The sequence below is a fragment of the Anolis carolinensis genome, chromosome 1, assembly GCF_035594765.1.
Source record: "Anolis carolinensis isolate JA03-04 chromosome 1, rAnoCar3.1.pri, whole genome shotgun sequence".
NCBI lineage: Eukaryota > Metazoa > Chordata > Lepidosauria > Squamata > Dactyloidae > Anolis > Anolis carolinensis.
In genome coordinates, this window is record NC_085841.1 from 177,252,289 (window position 1) to 177,266,540 (window position 14,252).

General features: G+C 40.3%; 1 protein-coding gene across 4 annotated transcripts in view; it reads right to left on the reverse strand.

Annotated features, from left to right (window-relative positions):
- LOC100552049 (UDP-glucuronosyltransferase 1-6) overlaps positions 1–14,252 on the reverse strand; it is a 53,008-nt gene that overhangs the window by 25,784 nt on the left and 12,972 nt on the right. The window contains exon 1 of one of the 4 annotated variants that reach the window (XM_016995411.2): positions 9,517–10,447. The exons of the other annotated variants lie outside the window; for them this stretch is intronic. Coding sequence (XP_016850900.1) covers positions 9,517–10,368 — 852 coding nt within the window. The 5' untranslated portion in view covers positions 10,369–10,447. Of the gene's footprint in view, positions 1–9,516; positions 10,448–14,252 lie in introns of those variants that run through there. 4 annotated transcript variants of the gene reach the window in all.

Sequence of the window (14,252 nt, forward strand, 5' to 3'; positions counted from 1 at the left end):
GCTTAAAGATAATTCTGTGTTTATAAAATGACGAACAGGTGGTGCCTGACCTCAGAAAAAACTTGTTAGAATGTGTAAGGGAAGAGACAATAAATGTTGGAAATGTAAAGAACAAGAAGAAACCTTCTTCCACATGTGATGGTCTTGTAAAAAAGCAAGGCAATTTTGGGGCAAAGTAAATTGCCAAAAAAATTTCAAATCACAAATACAATTAGAGTCTGAATTATTTTTTTTGGGAATGCCACATAAACAAACAAAATCATTATATATAAAAACCAAGTGTTTACTGATAATAAATAAGCATTTACATGGCTTGCTAAACAAGCTTATTTTTATGAAGCACAGCTGAGCGCTGAAGCATTTTCTGCAGTCTACTGTAAACATTGTGTGTTGTTGCTAATAGAGTTGTGTAAATGTCTAAACGTCTCTTTGTTTAGAAACTGCTGCCAACTTTTTCGTGACCCCAACAATGAGTTAAGGGGACCCCATTTGGGGCCGGGGCCCACAGTTTCAGTGTTCTAGAAGACCCTGGAAATGAGGGGATGGAAAGTGTGTAGATACAATACATTGAAAGCAGGCAGTTCTTTTCGTACAGGGTTAGGAGAGATAGCGGATTGGCTTCCACAGGCCCAAATCAATAGCAGGGTCTAAACTCCACTTCCTTGGCTGGATTAGTAGTGAACTGAGGTGGCCTGGCCAGTCTGGAATATGCCTTTCCTTGTCAGACAAAGGATATCATGAATTTTTATTGTTGTTCTTGATTGCTTCCAAGTGGACTTTGAATTATGCCGATCTTATAACTTAGTGTCCTTGGCAAGATTTATTCAGAAGAGGTTTACAATTGTCTTCCACTACGGCTAAGAAAGAATATGATTTGCCCAAGATCACCTAATGGATTTTTATGGCTGAAGAGGAATTCAACCCCTGGTCACCTGAACTAGTCCAAGACTCAGACCACTAGTTCCTTCCCATAAACTCTGCAAAAGCTTATGTAAATGCTATTGTGCAGGAAGCATTTTGCTTGGGAACTTTAGAAATCTGAATGATGCAAGAACTCTGCAATCATGATTTCTGTGATAGAATAAAATAGCTTTATTGTCACTGTACTATTACACAATGAAATTAAATGCTTTCCCCAGCACACATCAAAAAACAACACACCCATCCCTCCCACACTCCAGCCACCACTGCATAGCCCCCAATGCCACACCAATGCAAAACCATGGAGTTCACTATAGTTACAGCTCTAGGATAAAAGCTATATCTCAGTCTGTTTGTCCCTGTCTTTGTCACCCTGTACCATATGCCCGATGGTAGTATTTGTTTAAAGAATGTTATCATTACTGCTTAAAAGAGAGCTTGAAAGTAACACATTGCTATCAATATAGTTACCTATAACTACTTACTTTTTTAGTTAATAAGGATGTGATGACAGTATATTTCAAAAATAACTGAACAAGTAAAAATGAAATTACATTGCTTGCGTAATTAGTAAAAGCTTCTAGTAGCTTTCTTTAAAGGACATTATTATATTATTTTCTTTTTCAGAAAAATCTCTCCCATCCAAATATCCAAATGAGGAAAAATCAACAAGTACACGGCAAAGTTACTTTTTCAACAACTGGACATTTGAGCCCATCAAAAGCTCATCAACATATCTTTCCATTTGTTTTCCCCGGACTGTGCCCTCCCAGTGGGCATCTCTGCAGTTGATTGGTCCTTTACTCTGACCAATCCCCAGCTGTTATTCTCCTTCCCAGCCAATCCCGATACAGATCCTAGCTAGCCTCTTTTCTGACCAATCAGGGAAGGGAATGGGAAACTGTCAGAACAGTATATGATGTCTTGTATTTCTCTGTGTGCTTATGCTTGCACATTTTGAAGAAAATTGCTCATGCTTGAATCCTTTTAGGCCAAATTGTAGTAAAACTCTGTGGCTTGTCTTCAACCTGGTGAATAGGTTTCTCTGTCCTGGCCTATCTGGTTTAGCATACACGCACCAGGCACAGCCTCTTTAACCGTGGTGCTAACTAAATCACTACAATGCAACTGTGCAAGAGCTCTCCCTCTTCTTATGCAGCATGACAGAGAAGCCTACAGAAGAGAGGTGTGGCTCTTTGTTATAAACCCATCAACATTTAACAACTGCTGGCTGTAAGTAGAGGTCAGTGAAAGAGTTTCAGGTCATGGTAATTACTTTCAGATCTTTATCTCCTCCCATAAAACACATCAATGCATGAAATGACTACAGTTAATCATATCACATTGGCCTGGATGGGTCTCTTCCAACTTAGTTGCAGAGTCCTCCTGAAGTGACTCCCAACCTTTAGTCAGCAGCCACTTACTGACTGACTGCCACTGGGAGACACCTTCTCTTCCCTCCTCTCATTTCACAATTGGAAACACTGACAGTCCTTCTCTGACTGGCTGAATGCTGGCCAACTTTCCCACCAGAGAGAACAGATCAGGGACTGAAGTGCTGTTGGAGGAGATGCAGGAGCTGCTGCCACCAAAAAAGAAGCCAGAAGGACCAGAGCAATAATGTCACCATGCAGAAGGAGAGGTGCTGCCACATAGGAGCTACTAGATGATGAAGCAGAGCCTAGATAAGGGAGAAGTAGTGCCACTACTGCCAAAACTCTCACATTGGCCTAATCCAGTGGTTCTCAACCTGGGGTCCCCAGATGCTTTTGGCCTTCAACTCCCAGAAATCCTAACAGCTGATAAACTGGCTGGGATTTCTGGGTTATAGGCCAAAAACATGAGGAGACTCCAGGTTGGGAACCACTGGCCTAATTGAAAGACAACATAGTATATAGTCTTAAGCATACCAGGCAGTTCCTGGGCAGCATCAAATTAGAAGGTGACATTGGCAGCAGATCTCTCGAGATAATGACAATAACACCATGGCTAACACTTGTTAGTATAGGCCAGTGATGGACAACCTTTTGCGCTTGGTGTGTCAAAATTCGCCAAAAAACCTATCATGACTTGGGTGGTGTGTCACTTCGAGAGAAAAAACAATTTTGCAATATGTATAGTTTAAATAACAAAAATGTAGAATTGTAATATATAAGTAAAGGTAAAAAAAACCCCTTTAAACTGTATTTAATAAACCAAAAACTATTTAACTTACCTGCTTAGTGACTTCTTGAAGGGTGTGGCCCAGTGACAGAACTGTGACTGCCCAGAAACATGCTGTATTATTCGTAGGCTAAGACTGTATCAATATTGCAGGATTACTGCATTTTGATACCACTTCAACTGCCATGCAGCAATGTCATTCAGTCTTGGGATTCATAGTTGTGCCTTCTCTGCCAGGGAGCCCTGGTGCCAAGCTACTAATCCTTTGTTGCTCTCTTAAATAGCATTGAATAGTCTTCCAGCTTCAAAGCCTGGCTGCTTCTTTACCTAGGGGAATCCTTAACTGGCCAGCTTGAATAGCACTGAATAGCCTTGCAGCATCACAACTTGGCTGCCTCCTGCCAAGGGAAATCCTTTGTTGGCTAACTAGAATAGCACAGAACAACCTTGCAGCTTCAAAGCCTGTCTGCTTTGAAGCTGCAAGGCTATTCACTGCTATTCCACCTGGCCAACAAAGAATTCCCATAAGCCACAGCAACACATGGCAGGGCACAGCTAGTAACAGAATATGATAATAATACAGTAATAGAATAATAGCATAAAATAATATGTTTCATTGATGAGGAACTGAAAAATATGGATTTTTAGACATATATTGTATGCACATTAGAAGCAGTGAAATGTAGAAAAATCAGACTCTCTGTGTTAGATTTTAGGGATGCACAAGCTGACAGGACAGGGGGGAGAAGAGGGGACAGTTATCTATACATTCCAGTGTGAATTGGTTCCTAGCACAGCTTAATGGAAGGAGAGCTGACTTCTCTCCCTCCCTTTTGACAAGGGGCCATGATTAATGTACTAAAGCCCAGCCGTGGTGTCTGTGACTTACTACACGCTTTTAAGAGTGCTTAAGATAGGAAAATGCTGATCGTGCATATTTATGCCCATGTATGTAAGCATGTGAAGTGACGTACTAATGACGAGCATGTTCTTTGTCTGAAAATGTATAAAAGGCAAGTCCACGCCTTGACCGTCTCTCTGGTTTTGCTTTTTGGAAGAGATTCCACTTCCAGGGACTCAGCTGAAATAATAAACCGGACTTTTTGGCCTCTCAAAAGGATCTCCATTTGTGTTATCTCTCCCTTCATCTACAACATCATGGCACAGGAATAAGAATAAGAGGAGGAGAATGCCAATGCGTCCTGTGCTTTTAAGAAGCAGAAGGGGCAGGGGCGAGAAGCGCGTTCAAGCCCTCCTCCTTCTCTCCCAACCTCCCTTGCCCTGACAGCAGGAGCCAATCAGAAACCTCTTGGGCGAAGGGGGCATGGCTAGGGCAGAGCCGTGTCTCAGAGGGAAGAAATGGCAGCAAGGGAAGGAGGTGCCTTGGTTCTTTGAGCCGCATATACGCGTTGGCGGGCAGGAACAAGTGGGAGGCAGGGCAGGGCCAGCCGTGGAGGTGCAGAAAGCAAGCACCTTCCTCCCTTCCCTCCCTTCACATGGGCGCCACTTCTGCCCTGCAGCCATGCTTCCCAATGGAACTCTGCTTGCAGCCTGGAAGGTCCCATTCTTATTAACTTTGGTAGGTCTTACTTTCAGGCCATGTGTCAGCAAAAATGGCTAGGCGTGTCAGTGCTGACACGTGTGTCATAGGTTTGCCATCACTGGTATAGGCAGTCCCCAAGTTATAGGCTTATTATAGGCTCCATACCTCACAACCTCTGAGGATGCCTGCCATAGATGTGGGCGAAACGTCAGGAGAGAATGCTTCTGGAACATGGCCACACAGCCCGAAAGACATACAACAACCCTATAGGCTTATTCTTAAGTTGAATTTGTTTGTAAGTTGGAACAGGTACATTTAAGTGTAACACCAGCCAAAATGCTGTCTGTGCCCCTTTTTAGAAGATTTCATCTCACTTTCTGTCCCTGTGATCATTGGATTTTGAAAAATTAGACTTCTTGTGGAAACAAGGATTGGTAAGAAAGCTTCAGTGGAGACACCTTTTCGCATGATAACTCTTTCAGGAGTAGAATTCCCTTCGGAGGGATAGATTTTTCTCACTTCCTGTTGTCTCACCCTCATTTGTAACTTTAAGTCTTTTGTAAGCTAGATGTTTGTAACTCGAGGACTGCCCATATTGCTCAAGGGAAGGGATAGTAAACCCCCTTTTGAAGATATTTTAAAAATCCTATGATGAAGATCGGAGCCCCAGTGGCGAAGTGTGTCAAAGCACTGAGCTGCTGAACTTGCAGACCGAAAGGTCCCAGGTTCAAATCCCGGGAGCGGAGTGAGCGCCCGCTGTTAGCTCCAGCTTCTGCCAACCTAGCAGTTTGAAAACATGCCAATGTGAGTAGATCAATAGGTACCGCTCCAGCGGGAAGGTAACGGTGCTCTATGCAATCATGCCGGCCACATGACCTTGGAGGTGTCTACGGACAACACCGGCTCTTCGGCTTAGAAATGGAGATGAGCACCAACCCCCAGAGTCAGACATGACTGGACTTAACGTCAGGGGAAACCTTTACCTTTACTTTTTTATGATGAAGATCACCTGCTCAGCAGTAAAAGAAAAGTCCAAGTTTGCACAACACATAATAGGAATGGAATGGGAGATGTATGAACCATGAGGAGCTAAATATAGTAAACACCAAATACAATGAAAGTAGAGTCTCACTTATCCAATGTTCTGGATTATCCAGTGCAATCTGCCTCCCTCCCGGATCCACAGCTGTTTCTCTGGGGAGCAAGGATTGAACTTTTTATGGATTTAACTTCTGATAATGTTGTTACTGCAAGTTTATTTTATGCAATTCTATCTTTATTTGTAGTCAATTTATTAGTAGCCAATGTTTTATAGTGAATGTTTTCAGTACATTGCAATGTTTTGGTGCTACATTCGTAAATACAGTAATTACTACATAACATTACTGTGTATTGAACAACTTTTTCTGTCAATTTGTTGTAAAATATGATTTTTTTTGCTTAATTTGTAAAATCATAATGTAATTTGATGTTTTCCTTAATCCCTCCTTATTATCCAACATTTTCGCTTATCCAACGTTCTGCCGGCCCGTTTATGTTGGATAAGTGAGACTCTACTGTATAAGTATTGCAATACTTGAAGTAAGCTAAAGTAGACATGAATGGGACATTTTGAGTCAGATAATTCCAGTATACTAGTCAGGAAATGAAAAGATAAGATGAAATGAGGTAGCATTAATAGTGAAAAAAAGACATTTCAAAGCAGCCAAAGGATGTTATGCAACATATGACTTAATTATGGCAATAAGATTTCAGGAAAACCAGTCAACATGACCATAAACCAGGTTTATGCATCAGCCACAAAGGCAAAAGAAGAAGAAAAATAAAAAGAGTCTGTGCTAGAGTTCATGAGGAAATTGACCATACATCAAAACAGGACTTCTTGTTAATTGTAGGCAACTAGAATGCAAAAAGGAAATGGAACAGAAGCAAAGACTGCAGGAATTTTTTGGTATGAAATTGACTTTTGTGAGGTCAACAGTTGATTCATTCAAATAAATCAAAAACCATGGAAATCATCTGATGGCCAATACAGAAACTAAATAAGATCTTGAAATAAACGTATACTGTATATAAATTGGTAAATGTATACCAACAATCAATTCAAAAAAGACTGGCCTGCTTGAAAAACATTAGCAGCTCTTTGACTATTTCCCACTTCAACAAAGAGAGCAGAGGGAGTTGGTGCTTCTTTTAGACTCTCCCCTACAGACTAATCTTTCATCTAAGGTCCCATCTACACTACATTATATGAGTCTACACTGACCATATAATGCAATGTCAAATTGCATTATATGGCAGTGTTGGTGAGGCTTTAGTCTGGCAAAAAAACAAAACAAAACAAAGAAGCCCAGATCCTTTCTACTCTATTCACCACCATGACTTTGTAATATGGTACTGGAGAGTTGTTCTATACATAGCATGGACAAATCCATGGTTCCTAAAGCAAATCAAGCCTGAGATCTCCCTAGAAGCCAAGATGATGAAATTGCAACTTTATACTTCATCCTCATCATGAGAAGACATGACTCACTGATGCAACCCAGAACAATGCTAAAACATTGTGCCTTGCACGCACAGACTCGTCTTTCTGTGTTATTGCTCTATTTTCAATAGGCCAAAGCAAAGGGGCGTTGTCATTCCATGATTTAAAACAAATATGTACAGAGGAGACACATTAGAGATAATGAATGCAACTGCATTCCAAAGTGGTTAAGATAAGAAAGGTGAAAACCATGAACTTTAGATGAACTGTTCATTTGCACGGAAACTGTTACACTCTCAGGGCCCTTCCACACAGCCATATAACCTGAATATCAGGGCAGAAAATCCCACAATATCTGCTTTGAACTGGGTTATCTGAGTTCACACTGCCATATAACCCAGTTCAAAGCAGATATTGTGGATTACCTGCCTCGATATTCTGGGTTATATGGCTATGTGGAAATTGTAAGTTAAGGCTTTTTATTGTTTATCAGGAATTGTTAGGCAGTATAATATAGAAAAGAAATATTACTTAATATTGGGTAGTGTCAACAAAGAGCTGTTATGTTAATGAAGGAAAAATATACTGTACTATAAAAATATATTCAAACTTTGACTAACTGGCTTTTTGAGGGCAACCTCAAGTTGGGGAAACGTCAAGAAAGTGAAGGAACTTCTCAATGACAATAAAACACAAGAATAACTGATTCTTGGTGGTTTAACCTTCAACTTGCAGCCACTGGATGTATCAGTGAACCAGCCCTTTAAAGACTACTTGTGCTGTTTGTATAATGAGTGGATGATTAGTGATGATCACCAATTGACACCTGCTGGAAATGTGAAGTGCCCGTCCTTGGAAATGATGTGCAAATGAATCATTCAGAGTTATCAAGAAGGACATTATGATTAAATGTTTTTTAATGCTTTTTCAAACTAACATTTCTTATGCACTGGATGGATCACTGTAGGAGAGTGAAAGGGAGGAGAAAACATCTTCAGTGAGCAGTGCTGAGGACAGCGCATCAGGTAATGCCAGCAATGACAGTGGGACAGAGTCTTTGGACAAGGAAGATTAAAATGTTGTTGTATTTAAATTTGTTTCCTGCACACTCTTGGATATGTTCTCAAGTTGTTTTCAACGTAGTTTTATTAAAATATTAGCTTGGGTATCCGGTGATGCCCAGATTATTTGAAAAGGGCATTGTTTGTGGATATTAGGTATTCTCAGTTTAGTGTGGGTGAACTACAATTCAGGGTGAATCCTTCCTGAACCCTGCCAGTATTCAAAGTTGACCATATAGGGTCTGTGCGCCAAGTTTGGTCCAGATACGTCATCATCTGGCTGCAGTGCTCTCTGGATAAGAGTGAACTACAGCTCCCAGATTCTCAGAGCAATCTTCCCAAAACCCTGCCAGTATTCACAGTTGGCCATATAGGGTCTGTGTGCCAAGTTTGGTCCAGATACGTCATCGTCTGGCTGCAGTGCTCTCTGGATAAGAGTGAACTACAGCTCCCAGATTCTCAGAGCAATCTTCCCAAAACCCTGCCAGTATTCACGGTTGGCCATATAGGGTCTGTGTGCCAGGTTTGGTCCAGATACGTCATCGTCTGGCTGCAATGCTCTCTGGATAAGAGTGAACTACAGCTCCCAGATTCTCAGAGCAATCTTCCCAAAACCCTGCCAGTATTCACGGTTGGCCATATAGGGTCTGTGTGCCAAGTTTGGTCCAGATACGTCATCGTCTGGCTGCAGTGCTCTCTGGATAAGAGTGAACTACAGCTCCCAGATTCTCAGAGCAATCTTCCCAAAACCCTGCCAGTATTCACGGTTGGCCATATAGGGTCTGTGTGCCAAGTTTGGTCCAGATACGTCATCGTCTGGCTGCAATGCTCTCTGGATAAGAGTGAACTACAGCTCCCAGATTCTCAGAGCAATCTTCCCAAAACCCTGCCAGTATTCACAGTTGGCCATATAGGGTCTGTGCGCCAAATTTGGTCCAGATATGTCATCGTCTGGCTGCAGTGCTCTCTGGATAAGAGTGAACTACAGCTCCCAGATTCATATCCTGTCATATCCTAAATATAGATCTACAACTGTAAGCATCACATAAAATGAGAAAAACACTTTATACATGCTAAGTATTATCACTTTTTAAAGGGACAGATTAGTTCAAAGCATATGGAAAACATAAAGATCTGTAGTTGGGAGTATTAAGTAGCCCCAAGCAACTAGAAAATGTAATGCACTGTTATCCAAGAGGATAGGTCTGTTGAGTTTGCTAAGATTTAAATGAACATAACTATGTACTGAATTACACTCATATGCTAGAGGGCAATTCTACTGCAGAAACTATAATCTAGTATCCTAGCCAAATGTATAAAAATGTATAAAAAGATTTACAAACCTGAGACAATGGCTTCTTGCCAGCACAGTTGATCCCTCCAATCATGATCATATTAGGCATCAGTGGTTTAGGATAAGTAAAAGCCAAGTCCTCTCGTATCAGCCATACAGATCCATTACTTACAAGTTCAACAAAAGTCATTTCTCTTTGTAGAAATTCAGAAGCAAGCTTTGCATAAGGAGTGTAAACAGAACTACAAAGGAAGAACTCGGTGAAATGGAACAGCATATTTTTCACACGTTGTGGAAACGTCATATGATCTGAATATCTTGTGAAACCTCTTGGAACATAGGAAGGAGGCCTTGGACACTGAGTAGCCTCAAATTCATATCCACATGGAATTCCCCGCAAGAAAAATACTGAAGGGATCTCAAGGTACTCTGCAACAATCTGACCACAAGGCCAGAAAGGATCCGAAAAAACGGCATCAAATTTGTTCTCTCTGAAGTACATTTTCAATTCCTCATTATACAGTAAGTGTGTACAACTTCCCAGGAACATAGCAGATGACTTTTTCATGAGTTCAAATGTCTTAGCAATCATAACTAGAAAAGGAACATCTTCAAACACATGATCACTGAAGCTTTGAATATTTTCATTCATTTCTTCAGAAGTGAAGGGGACTGGATATGTTTTTAAGGTATAGAAATCCTCTTCTGGCTTGATGTGGATACTTACTTCAGGTGCAATGATTACCATTTCATGCCCATTCTGCCTGAGTTGTTTCAGCACCGGTTTCATGCTGAGCCAATGACTTCCATCCATGGGGATCACTAGAAGTTTCCCGCCAGAAGCCAAATTCAAACTAGCGAGGAGCAGCAGAATCACATTGGAATAGAACACGGGAGCCATCTCTTGCCTCTGCCTCTGACTTTGCAAACAAGTGTCTCCAAGTAGCTATATGCTTCAGAGCTGTGCTGTGTATGCTTGATCATTCAGTCCTGTCCTTTTATGCCTTATTTAAGTTAATGTTTAACTAAATGAAACATTGACTTTGGAAAAGAGCCAATGCTAATTTTTAGGGGAGGGAAATACTACACTCTGCGTTATGTCCATTAAAGGATTCCAGGCAAATGAGAGACCTGCCTGTAACTCTCGATATTTATTTGGTTTTTTGTCCTGCTTGCTCAACCCTCTTTTGGTGAATCATCCTGAAGTAAATGGAAGTGAATGGAAGAGTTGCTTAAGAAAAACCCTTTCACCAGGAAGAACAAAATATTGCTTATCTTGTAGTATCTGTATAGTAGAACCTCTGCCCTGGAGAACTGGTACTTGCGGTTTTACACAACTAAGTCCTCCAGACAATTCTAAGATATATTTTCACCAGATGTAACTATAACATCTTCTTGGAGGACCTAGCAAATTCATAGAGATGATATATCTTTAGGAATTTTCTAAGTCTTCCACTGACTCTGTATAGTAACTTCAAAGTGGAAGTCTATCATTTCAATAGTGTTTGTTCGCTATTAAGCATGGTTATCTGTTTTTCTGTTTCAGCTGTTTCTTCAGTAACGTATCCCCTATGGTTAAAGGGGCCATACTATATTCTACTCCTATATTCTACATAGCAATGGGTAACTTCTAATTTTGGTGCTCAGTGAATATATTAAGGGCTGCACTTAATGCCTATCAAATTTGTGGTTATGTCACTGAATGTAGCAATGTCAATATTTAAAGACATTGCCTTTTAAAATAAATTTTAGGGGACAAGTATGTTTTTAAACACAACTATTTTTCTAGGAAACTCTCAAGAATTAGTTTGCACTTAAAAACAAAATAATGCTCAGAGAGTACTTTGCTTTAAAGTGAATGGGAAAGATATCCCACTCCCTTTTGCCAGAACATCCAAAATGTACAATCATATGGAACTAGTAAGCTAAATGCTGCCCACCCTAGCTTTGATTTGCAGACTTATAATTTGCTTGCATTTTATTGCATTATATTGACATGTCATTTGGGAATTTCAGCTGTACTCTCAACTCTGCCTGGCAGCAAGCCCTACAACACACAACATCTATTGGCCATAATCCTGTTGGATCATACCTGCCCTAATACTAAAATACTGGAAACAAAATTCTTGGAAGTCCTAATGCACAATGTCTACAATCCGTTTTGGAGAGGAGAAGGCCTTGTTGATCCCACTGGGATTTAAGTCAGGTATATACATAGATGCTGGCAGCTGCAGGGCTAGGGGCCACATTTTGGGTCTATTTTTAAATTTTTACTTTGAAGACTTTATCATATGAACCTGCTATTTCACTACAGTTGCATTATAATTGGCCTCACCTACACTGCCATTTAATACAGTTTCAAACTCATAATGCAATTCAGTATAGTTACATGTAAAGTAGTTAGGGCTGATAGCAGATACACATCAGGTTGAGCACCTTTGATATTACACTTCTCTTCAGTAGTGTAATTATGTGGATTTGCCATGCTGTAGTTCCATGATCATACCTTCTCAAATACTCATAACCTTGCCTTCCTGCAATATTGCATTTTTAAAAACCACATTGTTATTATTAGCTCAATTGTGCAATTTCAGTATTAACAAAAAGGCAAAGATATATAAAAATAAAAGAGAAATAGCTTGAAAATTGCAAGGAAGAGAGGGAGAGGAAGAGAATCCCACTCCCTGCTGTTACATTACAGCTGGCATGCTGTGAAGAAGCAGAAGGGACCAGGGAACATTGTGGGATTGGGAAGTATTGACAGACTTTTACCCATTAATAGCTATGTATGGGATAATCATAGGGAGATACAAACTAGTAGAACAAAATGGAACAGATGGAAATAACAACTGAAATGATCAGCAAACGAGTGCAAAAAGTCAAGAACTGGACATCGCCTGGTAGTAAACAACTTCATGGATTTTGGCTCAAACATCTGATTAGTTTACATGGAAAAATGGCTCAACAATTCAATGAGATGCTGTAGAAAGGAAGTATCAGTGAATGGCTAACAACTGGAAGAACATACCTGATACAAAAGGATCCAGCAAAAGGAGCAGCACCAGAAAACTACAGGCCAATAACGTGTCTGCCCACTATGTTTAAACTACTGACTGGCATCATAGCTGACAGAATTCAAGACTATCTTGAAGAAGAAAAAACATCTTGCCAGATGAACAGAAAGACAACAAATGGAAAAGCAGGGGCACAAAAGACCAGTTATTGATTGACAAAATGATTCTGGAGAACTGTAAAAGCCGAAAAGCTAATCTTCACATGACGTGGATTGACTACAAAAAGGCCTTGGACTCACTCCCACACAGCTGGATCATCAAGTGCCTGGACACCATCGGGATTAGTAAAAACGTTGGCACCTTTATTGAAAACATGATGGAGCACTGGAAAACTGAACTGTTTGTTGGAAATGAAAGGTATGGACTTGTCAACATCAGAAGAGGAATTTTCCAGGGAGACTCATTTTCCCCTCTGCTTTTCATTATTGCCATGATCCCTCTGTCAACAATCTTACAAAAAACAAACCTCAGCTATCAAACATCTAAAAAAATCTCACAAAATTTCGAATCTGATGTACATGGATGACCTGAAGCTATATGGGAAAATGCAAACTGAAATCCAGTCTCTGACTAACACTGTCCAAATTTTAGCACTGATATCAGCATGGAGTTTGGTTTGGACAAATGTTCAACAATCGCACTGAAGAAGGGAAAAATCATTGAAAGTGAGGGCATAAATATGCCTAATGGCCAAACAATAAAGTGTCACCAGCCAGAGGCCTATAAATATCTGGGCATATTACAGCTGGACAACATCAAGCATGAACATGTAAAAACTGTGGTCAGCAAAGAATACACACAAAGGGTCATAAAAATTCTCAAAAGCAAGCTCAATGGAGGCAACACCATCAAGGCCATAAACACCTGGGCCATACCTGTCATAAGATATACTGCTGGCATTATAAATTGGACACAGGTGGAACTGGACAATTTGGACAGAAAAACAAGAAAACTCATGACCATTCATCATTCACTGCATCCTCGCAGTGATGTTGACCGGCTATATCTGCTTAGAAGATCAGGGGGCAGTGGACTCTTACAAGTAAAACAAGTAGTCAAAGAGGAAGAACATGCCCTGGCAGAATATGTAAAGCAAAGTGAAGAACCTGCTTTGATTGAAGTCAAAAATCAGAAACTCCTCAAAGCACAGCAGACAAAAAAACAGTACAAGAAAACCGCACTACAAACTAGAGCTGACAGCTGGCACAACAAAACATTGCATGGGAAGTTCCTTGACAAAATTGAAGGAAAAGCTGACAAGGAGAAGACCTGGCTCTGGCTCACGAATGGGACCCTGAAGAAGGAGACAGAAGGCCTGATCCTTGCAGCCCAGGAGCAAGCCATCAGAACAAATGCAATTAAGGCCAAGATCGAAAAATCAGCTGATGACCCATTATTGTTGTTGTTGTTATTATTATTATTATTATTATTATTATTATTATTATTATTATTATTATTATTATTCATGGTTATCAAGTCTGCAAATGGAACCAAATTGGGAGGATAGCTAAAATTCTAAAAGGCAGGGTCAGGATTCAAAATGTCTTTGATAGGAGAGCTGGTCTAAAATTAACAAAATGAATTTCAACATGGAAAAATGTAAAATACACCTTTGCAGAAATACACAGATACAGGATGGGTGACGCCTGGCTTGACTACAGTTCATGTGAAAAAGATCTTGAGATCTTAGTAGGCAACAAGTTGAAAATGA